The 16,749-nt window shown below is 45.4% G+C and overlaps 1 protein-coding gene across 8 annotated transcripts in view; it reads right to left on the minus strand.

Annotated features, from left to right (window-relative positions):
* ACTR3B (actin related protein 3B) overlaps window positions 1-16,353 on the minus strand; it is a 45,509-nt gene extending 29,156 nt beyond the window's left edge. The window contains exons 1-5 of one of the 8 annotated variants that reach the window (XM_019498960.2): window positions 16,238-16,329; window positions 11,379-11,464; window positions 4,327-4,382; window positions 2,981-3,102; window positions 849-973 (exon numbers count right to left, since the gene is read on the minus strand). In XM_019498960.2, the coding sequence (XP_019354505.1) occupies window positions 849-920 (72 nt within the window). In that variant the 5' untranslated portion in view covers window positions 921-973; window positions 2,981-3,102; window positions 4,327-4,382; window positions 11,379-11,464; window positions 16,238-16,329. Of the gene's footprint in view, window positions 1-848; window positions 974-1,954; window positions 2,045-2,980; window positions 3,103-4,326; window positions 4,383-8,776; window positions 9,193-11,378; window positions 11,465-16,237 lie in introns of those variants that run through there. The other 7 variants (XM_019498969.2, XM_059729201.1, XM_019498949.2 and 4 more) reach the window with 7 other exon arrangements.
* Between the last annotated feature and the right edge of the window lie 396 nt (window positions 16,354-16,749).

Consider the following 16,749-nt stretch of genomic DNA (forward strand, 5'->3'; position numbering starts at 1 on the left):
GTAAAACAGAGATGAGACTTGTCCTCCCTGGTAATGCATTTCTCAGTCTATAAATGAAAAGAATTAAGACCAAGCCACCCAAAGGTTCCTAACAGAAGGCAGCATCAGTGCCCAGCATACAGTAAGTGCTTACCTTCCCAGTAGCATACATTATAAATAATTATTCTTATTCTAATATTATAAGAGCCTACGTCTGTCTGTCTGTCTGTCTGTCCGTAACACCTTATTCGCACTCTGATTGGCTGATGGAAACAGCCAATCAGAGCACTCTAAGCTTGGGGGAGCACCACCATGTTTCTGAAGCCGTGCCAAGAACCGGATGCGGTGGGGGAGGACCAGACAGAGGGGAGGCTCTGCTGAGGACAGGATGGGGGTTGGGGGGCGGAGGGAGGGGGTCCCCCACCCTGGTCCCAACAAGCTGCGCCAAGGCCCAGACGGGGTAAGGGAGCTGAGGCCAGCAATGCTGGCCTCGGCTCCCTGACCCCACTCCTTGCAAAAGGCAGAACAGCGGCAGCATGGGGCGTTAGGTGGTGGCACTCCATCCCACCCCCACCCCCCATTTATTCTTGACGGGCAATTGGCTAGTTTTTCTTATAAATGTTCAGCATATGCTGAATATTAATGCACCACAAAAAGTACCCTTTACCATGATAAAGGAAAGCTGACACATTTGAGGAAATGAGCCTGTGCAAAGGAATCTGGGGACATGTCTTGATGTTTCACAAACTTCGCTTAGTGACAGCAAACTTCAGAAAATGGTGATTAAATGGCTGTCGGGCACATCTGAAATAACCAACGATAACGAAGAGATTCCTGAAAGATGATGACATTTCCTTCTGTGTTCTTACCTTTGTGGCATAGGTAGGTTTATCTATGGCTTCATCTCCTATGAAAAAGTCTAGATCATCAACTCCCTTCATTACTCTCCTCTGGGCTTGGTCACCTACTTTGGCTGACTCTCTGATTGCAATACCTAAATAAATAAAAATCTATTAAAGATAAGAAGTGAAATGCTTTATCAACAGAGAAATACTATGCAAGAAAGTAAAGCTTCTTCCTCTGCTAGTTTAAATATGTCAACCTAGCTAGCCTGTTAGGGTACATTTCCAGTGCCATACACAGGGATGTGACTGTTCATCTTTGATTAACTTTGGTGGAATTTTGTGACCATACATCGCTTTAAAAAAAAAACAAAAAAACAAAACAAAAAAACAGCGTTGTTATACACTACAGCCATCAGTAGAACGATATACTTCCAAAGGTCTAATCCAGTAAACCCTCTTGAAGCCAGGAAATGGCAAGGTTGAGAATTAAGAGAAAGCACACAGTGGTGGAAAGAAATGAAGAAAGAATACACTGAAATGTTAAGTTACTGAGGTATTATCCTGGTTGATAGGAAAGAAGTCAATTTTTAGCCCAACAGAGAAGCCTATGAAAGGCTTGCCATTAGCCAAAAGAAACTATCCCTAAGATCACTAATTGAAGGCTGATGTAGGCAACAAAAAACATATGAGGCAAACTCTAAATAAAAATGGAACAAACTACTGTAAGATGCAAGCTGTGTACAGTCTTGTTCCAGTCAGCCAGGCACACACACACACCCACCTGTAGGGAACGCACAGGGTATAGAATAACGGAACTAAGAACTACTGCAGAGCCTGAACACGTTTCCAAAACCCAATCAAAAACTTCATAAACAGCCTACTTTCATGAACTGCTGGCTACTATAAATGTTTAAGGCAAATATTTCTTATCTCACTGCATATGCAAAATCTTATTTACTCTGTACAATGCATGTGCATAGCTTTACAAACTAGTGTTTAAGTTTGTCTTAAAACTTAAATTTTAAGTTCAAGGTAGCTACATAGCACTATACAACTACACTATGGTTGAGGTAGAAACCATTTCTCCAGTTATTTCTTTGGACCTCTGGGCATATCTAGTATTTCCTTACCTTTGTAGTATTTGTCTAAAAAATTCCATTTTCAAGGCAGGCAAAAACAAAACAAAACAAAAGAAAAACTGTATATGTTAGAGGTGCACCGATGTATCGGTCCGATATCGGATCAGCACCAATTTACAAAAAAATTGATTACATCAGAAACTGGCTTTTTTTGCCTGATGCAGCCAAAAATGTGGCCAAGAAATGCCCTGTGTGCATGCACAGCCCGGCAGCTTGGAGAGCTGCATCCAGCTGGTAAGTCTGATGTTGTGGAAAGGCAGGGGGAAGAAGAGACGTGGGGCGGGGGGGACGACAGATCAAGGCCCCCGTGGTAAGGGTGGGAGTGGGGCTGGGACTGGGACTGGGGCTGGGGCTGGAGCAGGCGCTGCCCAGCTGGGGCATGGCACAGCATGGCACGGAGCCATGGCTCATCTGGGCTCACGGGGGGGGGGGGGGGGGGGCAGCTCCTGCTGCTGCACGGACTGCAGGAGGGCATGGAGGGGGGAACGCATGCCCCCCAGATCTGCATGGGGCGGGGTGGCTGCTCCTGTGGGCTGAGGCCGGTGCCAGGCTCTTTCCGGCAGGGGCTGGGCTGGGGGCAGGCAGTGGTGGTGCTGAAAAGGGGGGTTGGGAGGGCTACGGTGAATTTTGGGGTGCCTCCTGCCCCCACGCCCCTGAAGCCCCACTCCCAGCACCACCGCTGCCCACCCCGAGTGCAGCGCGGCCCATCCCCCACCAGGCAGAGCTTGGTGCTGGCCCCAGCCCGCAGTGCCAGCCATCTCATCCTCCACAGATCTGAGGAGCATGCAACCCCCCCCAATGCCCTCCTGGGGTGTGCCTGGTAATGGGAGCTGTCCCCCCCCACCCCCTTCCTGCACCCCTCAGACAAGCCACAGCTCTGTTCCACACCCCATCCAGCCCTAGCTGGGCAGCACCTGCCCCAGCCCCTGCCACGTTCCCTCCCTCACTGCAGGGGCCTCAAACTGCACCCCCCACACCCTCTCTCTTCCTCCACCTCTTTCACCACAACAGACTTACCAGCCAGACACTGCTCTTCAAGCCACCGGGCTGTGTATCGGAAACTGGATCCGTATCAGCCGATATGCCTCCTTAAAAATCGGCTATTGGTATTGGCCCAAGAAATCTCTATGGGTGCACCCCTAGATGTTAGAAAATTAAGTTCCAGATTAACAGATAAAATTCCGTAAACCTTTTCAAATACAGTACTGCAACAATTAGAGATAGATATTGGTAGTTAGTATCTCAAAATTTAAAGTAGCATGTAGTCCACTGTAAATTCCACTGCATAAAATTTAAGATTTAAAAATGTCTAATGTTAATATGGGATGTTCAAAATGGTTAACAGATCCAGACAACATGATGATTTTAACAGACTAGTATTTTTACTTTTTTAAATGTGTGTTCTCTTACTTCCAGTGCTGAACAATTTTTTTTAACATTTATTTTATTTTATTCTTTCTAGAGTCTCCCTCAAAGGTGGATACATACAACCAGGTGGTACTGCTGATTTAGTACTTAGACAGAAGGCCTTCCACAAATTCCCCAAGTTTCAACGAGGGTGTTAGGTTGAGAGGAAAGTAGCTTGTATTCCATAAGCCAGAGTCCCAGCAGAAAAAAACAGTTGAGATGGAAAGAAAATTGAGCTTACTCTGAACATCTTTATCACAGCAACCAGAAGCTGATTTAATGAGCAACAGTCCTGGAAAACTGGAGACAAGGAGGTTCCTTCATTTATACTCTAGCTAAGGATACTAAGATACTGAATATCACTTGTCAAATAGACAAAGATAATTGGGAAGGCTGAGTTAGGAGCCGGAAGAAGCACAAAGTTCCTCCTGAGCCTGGTTAGGCATGGTTAAGGTATGACTGTTTCTGCAGACAGCAGCACCCAAGGGAATGAGATAGCTTACATCACATCCAGCCAGTTTTGGTTCCTCAGCCCTCATGATCATTTATCCATTAACAGAGAGAGGTAGTTAGCCACATTAGTCTGAAGTCAAGCAGAAGGGAGGGTAGTTGATCTGCAAAGTGTAAATCTAAGTCAGAGCTCTACAGCTTTTGTTAGCCCAAACTCCTTTCATCAGACGCTGTGAAAAAGCTTCTGATGAAGTGAGCTTGTTCTCACAAAAGTTTATGCTAAACAGCTGTGATTCAGTTAGTCTGTAAGGTGCAAATATACCATGTATACATTTATATGCACGTCAACTGGAAGAAGCCCAGTACAAGTTGGGGTGGGGGACTCAAACTCATTCCTTAACTGCTCTGCCAACTGTGTCCCTTCAGGAGCTGGAAAGCAAATTACTTACTACTCAACACTTTGTGAATAATGCTATTCATAAGAACGTGGGGCAAAAATTACTTACATGATGGAATAATGAACTGCGGTTCTGTATTTCCTGCATAGCCAAGTTTTGTATACCTAAAAAGAAAGTTATCAATAGGTCTTTAGATGCATCGAGAAAAAAAACTAGTTTTTGCACAAAGTTGGCAACATAAAGTATAGCAACAGTAATCCCACTTCTGTCAGCACAAAGGCCAAACCTGTATATGAAACAACTAAATTTTGAGCTACATTTTAAGTGCAGTTCTGGTCTGAAGAGAGACGCGGTCTGGTTCCATATTGACATCTCAATGACTTGTATATCAAGCATCTCTGTTTACAAGTAGTTTTTTTCCTTCCAACCCTGCAAGTTCAACTCATAAATTATTTTGTCTTCAGTAATATCTGCTCAATCCTATTATCTTTGAGGGGGCTGGCATACCTACACAAAAACATCATCTGAGTGGAAGTTTATATTGTCTAACGGGAGCAAGAGAGAGCAGAGGGAGGAAGTACTTACTGTTCTAACCCTGGTGGCAGCACAGATCCCCTCTGTGGCCTTGCACAAGTCACTTTACCTGAATTTACTGCATTATAAAATAGTGATATTCACTTATCTCATGCATGAATACTTGCTAATAAATTGCCATGATGATTGCCAGTGGAAATTATAAAATGAAAGAATCACAGAGAAGTAGGGCTGAAAGGAACCTCCAAAGATCATCTAGTCCAACCCCCTGCCTGAGGCAGGACCACCCCTCTCCAAACAATCCCATACAAACCCATCATCTAAACTCTTTGTAAAACTACCATCCGCCCTAACACACAACATAACACCCTAACACAATATAAACACCCTAACCTGCCACAGGTAAAGCAGGGGAACTGTAACAGTTAATGTCCTGGTTCTGTAAAAGGCTATTAATATAAGCTCAAGAGATCCTATGTAGAGGGCTATACCCCAGTGACAGAGGAAGGCAAAAAAGCCCCACACCAATCTGACCATAGAGGAAAAATTCCTTCCTGACCCCAAATTTGGCAATTGGTCTGACCCTGAGCAGAGGGGCAAAACCCTCCACCCAGCAACCTTCAGCTTTGATCCCAGTAGGAGCATTTGCACACCCCAGTCAAAATCCCCAGCCTTGGCTACAGTAAACACCCAATGGGCCCGAGGAGGGCTTAAAAACCCACTGACAAATACTGCAAATCAAATAATTCCACATATGTCGCTTCAAGAGAAATGGAATGGGTGGTTCAGGATGAAAGATAACACCAAAAATAATTTGCATTGTCTGCAGTGGTTGGTCAGTGGTTGCAGTCTAGCTCAGACATAAATCAGAGCCAAGACTATGACAAATTATTCTAATTCTTAGTGGACAGGCAAGTACTTCGATTGAACTCCAGTCATGACTGGAATCCTTTTTAGTAATTCCAGCAGAGTTTGATTAGGGCACTCACCAGCCAATGAATAGATACATATTTAAGCCATTTCATCTTCCTCCTGGATTGCAATCTATTGGTTAATAATGAAATACTGTGATCACTAGTTATGGAGCTATCATGCAGAAATACAAAATTCCTCCTTAATTTATTAAAAGTACAAGATTTTCTAGGCAGCTAGACCAGAATACCCACAAGTAGGAAAAGAAAAGAGAGACCAAACCAAAGAAAACTGGTCCTGGAGCCAGTTTTGTTCAACATTTTCATCAACAATCTGGACCTTTAACAAGTTTGCAGATGATACCAAACTGGGGAGTAGTAGATATGCTGGAGGGTAGGGCTAGGATTCACTGACAAATTGGAGGATTGGGCCAGAAGAAATCTCATAAGGTTCAGCAAGCACAAGTGCAAAGTCCTGCAATCCCACGCACCAGTACAGGCATGGGACCAAATGGCTAATCAGCAGCTCTGCAGAAAAGGTCCTGGGGGTTACAGTGGACAATAAACTGGATACGAGTCAACTGTGTGTCCTTGTTGCCCTAAAAGGCAAACAGCATACTCAGCTCCATTAGTAGGAGTGTTGCCAGCAGATCAAGGAAGTAATTATTCCCCTCTATTCCGCACTGGTCAGATCACATCTGGTGTACTGTGTCCAGTTTTGGGTCCCCCAACTATAAAAGGTTGTGTACAATTTGGAGAGAGTCCAGCAGAGGGCAACAAAAATGGGCTGGGGCACATAACTTATGGGAAAAGACTGAGGGAGCTGGGCTTATTTAGTTTAGAGAAGTGAAGACAGGGGTGATATAATAGCAGTGTTCAACTACCTGAAGGGGGGCAACTGTGGCATCGATGCCTACACGGTCAGATGGATTGCTAATTAGCTGTAGGGTCGTACTCAAAGGGTGGTGGTGAACGGGTCATATTCGACCTGGGGGGAAGCGGGCAGCGGAGTCCCCCAGGGCTCGGTCCTTGGGCCCGCACTGTTCAATTTCTTTATCAGCGATTTGGATGACGGGGTTAAAAGCAACCTGTTCAAATTTGCGGATGATACCAAAATTTGGGGTGAGGTGGGAACTCTAGTAGGGAGGGAAAGACTGCAAAAAGACCTGGATAGGTTGCAGGGGTGGGCTAACAAAAACAGGATGCGTTTCAATATGGACAAGTGCAGGGTGCTGCACTTGGGCAGTAGTAACCGGCAGCACGCTTATAAGATGGGAAGCTCCCTTCTTGAGAGCACGGAGGCAGAAAGGGATCTTGGAGTCATCACTGACTCCAAGATGAACATGGGCCGACAATGCCAGGTCACGGTCGGCAGAGCTAACCGGACCCTATCATACATCCACAGGTGCATCTCAAGTAGGGCCAAGGAGGTGATCCTCCCCCTCTACGCAACACTGATCAGGCCACAGCTGGAGTACTGTATCCAGTTCTGGGCACCCCACTTAAAGAGGGATGTGGACAACATTGAGAGGGTCCAGAGGAGGGCCACCCACGTGATCCGGGGACAGCAGGGCAGACCCTACAATGTGAGGCTATGGGACCTGAACCTGTTCAGCCTTCACAAGAGAAGGCTGAGGGGGGATCTTGTGACCGTCTATAAACTCACCAGGGGGGACCAGAAGGGTTTGGGGGAGACCTTGTTTCCCCTAGCGCCCCCCAGGATAACAAGGAATAACGGCCACAAGTTGTTGGAGAGTAGGTTCAGATCAGACATCCGTAGGAACTACTTCACAGTCAGGGCGGCTAGGATCTGGAACCAACTTCCAAGGGAAGTGGTGCTGGCTCCTACCCTGGGGGTCTTTAAGAAGCGGCTCGATGCCTACCTGGCTGGGGTCACTTGAGCCCAGTTTTCCTCCTGCCCACGCAGGGGGTCGGACTTGAAGATCTACAAGGTCCCTTTCGACCCGACTTCTATGATTCTATGAAAAGAGGATGGAGGTGGACTGTTCTTAGTGAAGCCAGCCTGCACAAGCTGCTGGGGGGCCTGGTGCTTCCCTCTGTGGCAGCATTGCCCCCCAGCGGTGCTAGCTGGGCGGGTGCTGCCCCAGCTCGTAGGCAGGCAGCACCCAGCCCAATCCAACAGTGAATGGGGCGCTGGAAGCCCAGACATGGTTGGGGAAGCTTGAGCTTGGCGGGCTTCCAGAGCCCTGTGTACCAGCCCCGCTGCCTTCTCCACCTGCCTGGACCACTGGGGAATGAGCGGGCTTGCCCCTGGGGCAGTGTGGGAAGGCAGCACGAGGGCAGCTGCATGTGCTGGTGGCCAGAGAAGGCAGCGGAGACAGTACACGGGGCACTGGAAGCCTGCTGAGCCCGAGTTTCCATGAGCCCATCTGGGCTTCCAGCTCCCCATGCACTGTCCGCACTGCCTTCTCTGGGAGCCAGACATGGTGTACACATGCATGATTTTTTTTTTTTAATCTACAGTGGAACAAGTTGTCCCAATCAAATTAAAATACATAGGAGGTGGTCTAAGTTGCCACACACAAATGAATTTTTACACGAAAAAAAATCATGCACGTGTACACAGTGACACCATTATATTAGACAAATGATTTGTCATCACGTTTTGTCACATGTACATGGTTCCACCGTCACGTATACAAGAAACCCTAGGGGCCATGCTCTTATTGACCTGCTGTTCACAAATAGGGAAGAATTGATAGGGGACGTAGAAGTGTCTGGCAAGTTGGGCAACAGTAACCACAAGATGACCGAGTTCAGGATCCTGACAAAACAAAGAAAGTAGAACAGCAGAGTATGGGCCCTGGATGAATGGTCTGTAAGGTGGACCCTGGACTTCAAAAAAGTAGATGTTGACTCCCTCAGGGTGCTGATGGGCAGGATCTCCTGGGAGGCCAGTCTGAGGGGGAAAGAAGTCCAGGAAAGCTAGCTGTATGTTAAAAGAAACCTTACTGATGAGGATGCAGGAACAATCCATCCCAATGTGCAGAAAGAATAGCAAATACAGCATGTGACCAGTTTGGCTTAGCAGAGAACTCTTTGGTAAGCTTAGACACAAAAAGGACGCTTACAAGTGGGCCAGTCAGCCTCACCTTGGTCCCCAGAAAACTCATGAAGCAGGTCCTCTAGGAATCCATTTCTAACTGCTTGGAGGAGAACAAAGTGATCAGGAACAGGCAGCATGGATTCACCAAGGGCAAGTCATGCCTGACCAACTTGACTGCCTTCTATGATGAGATGACTGGCGCTGGGGATGCAGGGAAAACAGTGGATGTGATATACGTTGACTTCAGCAAGACTTTTGATACAGTCTCCCACCACATTCTTGCAAGCAAGCTGAGGAAGTACAGGTTGGATGAATGGACTGTAAGGTGGACAGAGAGCTGGCTGGATCATCAGGCATAATGGTTAGTAATAAACGGCTTCAGGTCTAGTTGGCAGCTGATATCAAGTGGAGTGCCCCAGAAGTCGGTCCTGGGACAGGTTTTGTTCTTCATCAACAATCTGGAAGACGGAACGGAGCGCATCCTAAGCAAGCATGCGGGTGACACCAAGCTGGGGAAAATAGTAGATATGCTGGCGGGTATTAGTCTGTGAAATGCAAGAAGCATGAAGAGTAATCAGGGATAACTAAGTCCTAGCACACACAAAATTATGATCAAATTCAGATAAGCAGAACTTGGTGGCGCAGTTCATGTAAGTGGAACACTGATGTGGATAACTACAGTTTATTCAGGAAGGACAGAGAAGATATGGAAGAGGAGTTGCTTTAAAGACAAATACACTTGTTCTGAGAACCAAAACAAACCTATTAAAAGTTTCTAGGGTAAGGGAAAAAGGGAAAACAGCAAGGACAGTGTTATAGTTGGTGGCTACTACAGAGCACCATAAGGAGGAAATGGAAGAGGCTTTATAAATACAACTAACATCAAAATGAGAGGACCTGCTGCTTAATGGGGGTCTTCACTACCATGACAGATTCTTGAAATGTTGGACAGCCTGCACTGCTGTTACAAGTTCCTGAACTGTGCTGGGGATAACCCCTTGGTACAGTGGGCAGAGAAAACCTAGCAGAGAAACTTTTTTTTAGTTTGTTTCTTACAAATAGGGAAGAATAGGTTAAGAGTCTTAAAATAACTCTTAAGAGTTCATAATCCTAAGGAAAGGTAGAAAAGAAAACAGCAGAACAGAAATCCTGAACCTCAGAAAAGCAGCTCTAAACTCAGAAAATTGGTCTCTGGAAAAAAAGAAATCCTGCTACCTGGGAGTTTGTTGTTTCTCTAAGAGGCAATATTAAGGGAACAAAAGCATCCTATCCTATTGAGGAGGAAAGATAGGAAACACAGCAAGTGACCTGCTTGGCTAAACTGTGAGCTCTTCAGTGACTTGCAACTTTAAAAGGAATCTTACAAAAAATAGAAACTTGGTCGTATCACTAAGGATGAGTTTAAGAATTTAATTCAAGCACAGATAGACAAAAATCAGGAAGGCCAAGGCACAAACTAAAATACAACTAGCAAGAAACAAAGGATAACAGAAAGCTATTCAATTAACCCTTTAGAAGTAATAGGAAAACATAAAAAAAGCTAAGGTCCTTATTGAACAAGGAAGGGAAGCTAATAATGAACAATAAGGGGTCTCTAAAGCCTTTTTTACTTTAGTCCTCACAAAAAAGGTCAACTATCAGCTAATAAGCTCAGTTAGAAGTATGAACAGGGAGAAGGCATGCAGTCGTGAGCAGGGAAAGAATAAGGTAAGGTTTACTAAAATCAAATACATGTTTTCAAATGAGCAGGTCCTAATGAATTTCATTGTAGAGTACCCAAAGAACTGGCTTCAATAACTGCTGATCTATTGGCTATTATCTCTGTTCAATACCTTCATTAATAACTTGGAGGAAAAAACTGAGTGTGCATTTAAGAAATTTGTAGATGACAACAAATTGGATAGGGTGGCAAACACTTTAGAGAATAGGATTAGGATGCAAAATGACCCTAACAAATTGTAAAGATGGTCTAAAATAAAATGGAGTAAAATGCAACAGGGACAAGTACAAAGTATTGCAGTTAGGAAGGAGAAATGCACGAATACAAAAAGCGGAAACTAGCTACCCTTCAGTACTGCAGAAAAGGACAGGAAGCCACGTATGAGTCAACCAGGTAGTACTGAAAACAAATCAAAAACAAGCAAGAACCACTAACCACATACTGGGATGTATTAACAAAAGGGCCACATGTAGGCTATGGGAATTGATACTTCCACTCTATTCAGAAATGGCAAGGGCTCGCTTAGAGCATTGCGTCCAGTTTTAGATATCACACTTCAAGAAAAGTGTGAACACATAGAAGAGGAGTACAGAGGAGAGCAAGAAAAAATAGAGGTTGAAAAAGTATCATATAAGAAGAAGAACTGGAAAAGTTAGGATGATTTCTTCCAGGGAAGAGGCAAAAGGGAAGATCTGATAACAGTCCACAGTCAAACAAACAAACAAAAAAAGGTTGTTAGAGAGAGAAGAGGTACATGGCTGGACTGAGTGTCCAAAGAGACAGGACAGGCAATAATAAACTTAAATTGCAACAAGGGAGGTTAAAGTTAGCTATAAAAATAACTTTCTAACTATGAGGCTAGTTCCTAGTGAGGGTATGGTATCTCCATCATTACATGTGCTACAGTACAGGCTAAATAAACATTTACCTGGCATAGTTTAGATGATCTTGGACGAGGTTGGACTAGACCTCAAATTACAGCCTTATTTGTCTGAGATGGGATCCTATTGGAAACTATACAAATGATAAAACTAAGAAAGCATTAAAGATTAGTATAAAAAAAAAAATGAACTAACACATTTAAACTGGTCGTTAAGCATTGGAACAGATTACCTAGAGGGGTTAGAAATTTCCAAGGATGGAGATTTATATAAGAACAGGTTAGACAAACATTTGAACAGAACAGTCCCACATTGAACAGGCAGTTGGACTAGATGACCTTCAGATGTCCTTTCCAGCCTAACTTTTCTAAGGTTACAAACAAACGGGGGGACAAAAAATTCTCTATGTTGCATGTAGCTGTGTGCATAGGTGTGCATGTAAATCAATTTTACTACTTCTGACATGGGGTTAATCAATTCATCTCCTGTATAAGAGAGAAAAAATGTAGGAAGAGGAAAACATTCTTTTTTGAACTGAAATTCTTTTCAATTTCTGTGGCTTTATAGTCACAGAGAAAGGAAGATATAGCAAACTGATATATCAAACTGATTTTTTAAACTGACTATAATTCTAGTTGATTTTATACCTTGAATATTCAAATTTGGAACTAGAAATTGGCTGGTTGGAGCATAATACTTGTAGCTATGTAACCTAGAAGCATAAGGACACAAACCCTGATGGGGACTCTAGTAACCCCAAAACACAGCTCTCCATGTTTGCACTGTGCAAGTTGCAGAATCTCCTAGTTCTGACTCCTCCTTGGTTCAAATCTTTGTGAATCTAAAAGTTTTTACAGTTTTAAACAAATTCTAGAGTGTGTAACAGATACGAAGTGTTATTTAATGCCAAAAGCCATGTAAATAACATGGTTAGAAAAACTTCTCCAGGAAGAAAAAAAAAATGACAGCTAAAACACCAACTAAATGACTAGTGTTACCATTAGAGCACCAATGATGACAGCATGCCATAAATAGAAGAGCACTGCATTGTTTTTAAGTATGGCTGAGAAACCTGCAATGAGACAGCTCCATGATGATGTGCAAAGTAGGAAGGCACTTGTGAAAACTATGGAAATTAAAATATCCCTTGCCACACAAAATTAAATTAATATAAGTATGACATTTCCACGGACATTGAGAGATGATCAACGCTATATCTCCACTTCAGGAGAGCCTGAAAAAAAGAGTAGTTCAAATATATGTACATAAATTAAAAAGAATAACAACGTTGAAGTGTTATGGATGTTCAAAGTTTATCTTAGAGTGGCAGCTGCTACTCCAAGACTAAAAGGTGCATCTGATTTTCCATTTTAAGTACATTTTTATCACACTGTTGTCTACAACTATCCACAGGCAGTGGGATATGTGCTTCAAAACTGATCAATGAAGCCGAGCAAAAGTAGATCTTTATCAGAAGAGAATTCCTGAATTCTCACATCCTAAAGTGTTCCCCAGTGCCTAAACACACACAGAAAAAAATTAAAAACAAATTTGAAAAAACCCTTTGTTTAATGGGACCACTTCATAGAACCCTAGTTATGACCAGGGAGCTGGGTTTTCAATTCGCCACGGAAAAACACAGTAAAACCCGGATTTTCTCATTTTGAGGAGAAAAACCCAAATTTTCCCCTTTAAAGGAGAAAAACGTGAGAAACAATGGATCTCCCCTTGCAGGCTGGGGCTGCAGGGAACGGGAGGAGGGCAATCAGGCAGCAGGTGCCATGTGCGTGTGCACACATGCACATGAATGTAGCTGCCAGGTAACCTGGAGAGCAGCTCGCTGCAGGTAAGTCTGGCAGGTGGGGAGAAGGAGGGATATTGAGGCTCTCATAGTGAGGGAGGGAGCTCCTGCCCAGCTGGGGTGGTGTGTGGGGCTGCAGGGCCCGGGCTGGGAGCAAGACAGGGGGGCTGGTTCCCTGCTACTGCACACACTCACAGGGGTACATGGGTGGCACATGCCCCCCAGATTTGTGCATGGGGCGGGAACAGACTGCACACCGTGGGCTTGGGCTCACCGTCCTACTGCCCTCCTCCTGGGGTCCCCAGAGCCCAGTGTGTGGGACCCAGCGTGGCAGGGCAGAGCAAGACCAGGCAGGGAAGCTCCTTGCCACCATGGCGAGGCATCCCCTGTCCTCCCGGCAGCAGTGAGGGTGGTGGAGCAGAGTTGTGCCCGTCGCTGCTGCTGGGCAGGCAAGGGGTGCCCATGTCACCCAAGGGGGAAGGGGAGCTGGGCTCCATACTCCGCTCCACCGCAGCAGCAGTCACCACCTTCCACAGGCAACACCTGGGGCTCAGGCACTGTGGACCCTGGTCCCTGGCCCTGTAGGCCTGGCAGCTGGGGCCCCCCCGTCCAGCAGGGCTGGTGGGGCAGGGGCTGTGGGTGGGAAGGGACACCAGCAGGGGTTGGAGGGCTGAGGGTGGGGAGCGAGGGGCACTAACAGAGGTAGCGGGGCCTGTGGGTGGGTGGGGACAGAGCGGCATTGGCATGGGCAGGACACCAGCATATCAGGGCTGCTTAGCACCACAAAGCAGTGTGGGGAGGCAGCCACAGCTGGACTCACATGTCCTGGTGGGTGAAGGGGGAACTCAGATTTTCCATGATAAAAAACCCAAAATCAAATGCCAAAGTTTACAGGTATTTAGAATTTATTTTACTGTAGTGATTGAGGCACTGGTAGGCTTCCACACTGTTTTAATACTGTAAATAAATCAACAAAATATTGTGTTCAATTGATATGTATATGGTGTTTCATTTTAACCATGGGAAAATGTGGACTGTGGGGTTTTTAATCAAAGAATTTGCTTTTTTTTTTTAAACAGAGAAAACCAAGATCCCTACTTATGAATAAGGGTTACATAATAAAACCCTGGTTTTAAATGTTGACCATAATTTAAATAGCAACATCAGAAGGGCTTGTCAGCATCATCCAGGCTTAAAATAAATTGCCCTTTTCTACACAGAGATTGATGGCAACATGAAACTTGACCGCTAGGGAACCCCATCCAAAGATAAAAAATATTTATTCCATCAAAACTAAAGTAGAGTAGACAAGCTGTTTCCAAACTGAGACTTTTTAGAAAATATCAATCAAAGCAGTTACATTTCTATTACTTCCAGGAAGATCTTTCTTTACTAATGAAGAAGAAGAAGAAACAATTAAAACTGTTTGAGCCATTTATCCATCAGGGGACGGGGATTGCGTCCCTGTTCTGCCAACAAGTCCCTTGTTGGATCACTAAAACCCCCTTCCCGAAACTCCAAGTTTCTCATGTATTGAGAGAATCCAGTTCCTGGCAGGACCAGCCCTGATAACTGTGCCAACAAATTAATAAAATCTTATTAGATACGGTGGGAGACTAATCTATTTACAAACACCCGCAGCCCACCTACATAAAAAGCACAAGGTTAACACATGAACAAAGTACCACATTTACTGTCAGAGATATAGAGTAGAAAAAATATAAAATGAGTTGTTCTGTGCTAGGCATTTTGAATACCTTCTCCCTCCAAACAAGAAGAGACAAGTCTCTAGGTAGGAACATAAGGTAGTTTAGATATGTAATTCTAAATATCTGTACTTCTCTATCGTTGGATTTCTTCAACCTTAATTCTAACCCACTCCTGAATTTTGATTTCAACCAAAGGTATCAAAATTATCAAAATAATGAAATCTAGTCAGGATTTTAGTTTCTGCTTTCCGTTGTGCACAGACCCTGGGAGTTACGATGAACTATGCTCAGCTTGTATGGGAAAAGGATAAAGTTAAATATCTTAGCCCTTTATAATCAGCTCTATTATTTGTCTAAGATCTCCTGGATTTATTCCCCAAAATAAGACTGCACACTTAGCCCCCACACGTTTTAATTCAAGACGTTTTTCTATTTCTTGCCTGACTAAAAATGTCCTCATCTTGGATTATAAATCCCTTTGCTGCAGTCTTCATCAGAGAATAGACTGCTACCTCAGCAAGCATTGGGAAATTTGGGACCTTGCTCTGCTTATTTGAACAAGGATAAGATAAAGGTAAGGAGAAAACAAGCTCTGTTTTCCCTGAATGTCATCTATTTAAAGACTTGCAGAAGCACCCTCAACAGCTTAACTCCTGCACAGAAAAAAAAAAAAAGACATTAGCAATTCCTCTTAAAGCCTATATTTGCTGACTTTGCTAGCAATGACCAAGCCTTTGCCTCCTATTTCATTTGTTGTTTTGGGGGGTTTGGTTTTTTTTACAATAACGAATTCACGGCAAAGTCCAAAATGGTGAGATACTACCTCAAACTGAAAGCAAACTTTGTGCCCTGTCATATATCATCATTTTATATTTTTCTGCACTGAATGGTGCTACTGCTGCTTTTCTGATGGATCCACCCCTACAATACCTCCATGCGAGGGACAGCGCTCCCTAGGCATCCACACGGGAAACATCCTGACACTAACTCCTCTCTAGGACACAGGACATCTGGGGAGGGAGCGCAGGGGGGGGATTTATGTTCAGTTTTGCTGGAGAATCCCCCCGAAAGGTTTGGGCTCATTTAATACGCACGGAGCTGCAGCACATCCTCCTGGAGGAGGAAGCAGGGCAATGAAGGGTTAAAACAAAAAACAAAACAAAAAAAGGATCCCAGGGGAACACCCCCCCCAGCACCTTGAACACTTCTTCGCTTTTCTGCTCGTGGCAGAAACTTTGCACGCACTGAGCCTAGAGCACCTGCTGCCTGAACCCATTGCTCCGCCTGAACTGGCAAGGAGCCTCTGGGCCGGGCTCCTCCCGCCTCCCGCCCAGCCCGGCTCCAGCAAGCGCGGCCCGCAGCGCCGAGGCGCCCCCAGCTGCGCGCGGGGTCTTACCCTGTGCCGCCGTCCACGACGCAGGCGGGGAGCGCGCGGGCCATGCTGCAGCTCCCCCGGCCGCGCCTCACTGCGGCGGCGCCCCCAGCCCGTGCAGCCAGCTGACAGCGCGGGCGGTGGGACGCATGCGCACTGCGGCGCCGGGCCCCCTCTGCGGCCATCTTGGAAGAGGGCGGAGCGGCCCTTTCCCTTCTTCGCCTCGCCCACGCCTCGTCTCCATGGCAGCGGGGCGGGGCGGGCCTAGCACGCATGCGCACACGCACCCTGGCCCTGGCATGTGTTGTTTTCTGACACACACCCACACACGTGTCACCCTCTGATGCACACACAAAACCTTGGTCTGGCCCTGGCATATCATCCTCTGGCGCACACACACACACACACACACACACACAACCTTGGCCTGGCCGTGGCACATCATCCTGTGACATGCACACACACGTGTGTAACCCTCTGACACACACACAAACACCTTGGCCTGGCAATGGCATGTGTCATTCTCTGACACACGT

Source organism: Alligator mississippiensis, chromosome 5, assembly GCF_030867095.1.
Source record: "Alligator mississippiensis isolate rAllMis1 chromosome 5, rAllMis1, whole genome shotgun sequence".
Classification (NCBI taxonomy): Eukaryota; Metazoa; Chordata; order Crocodylia; family Alligatoridae; genus Alligator; species Alligator mississippiensis.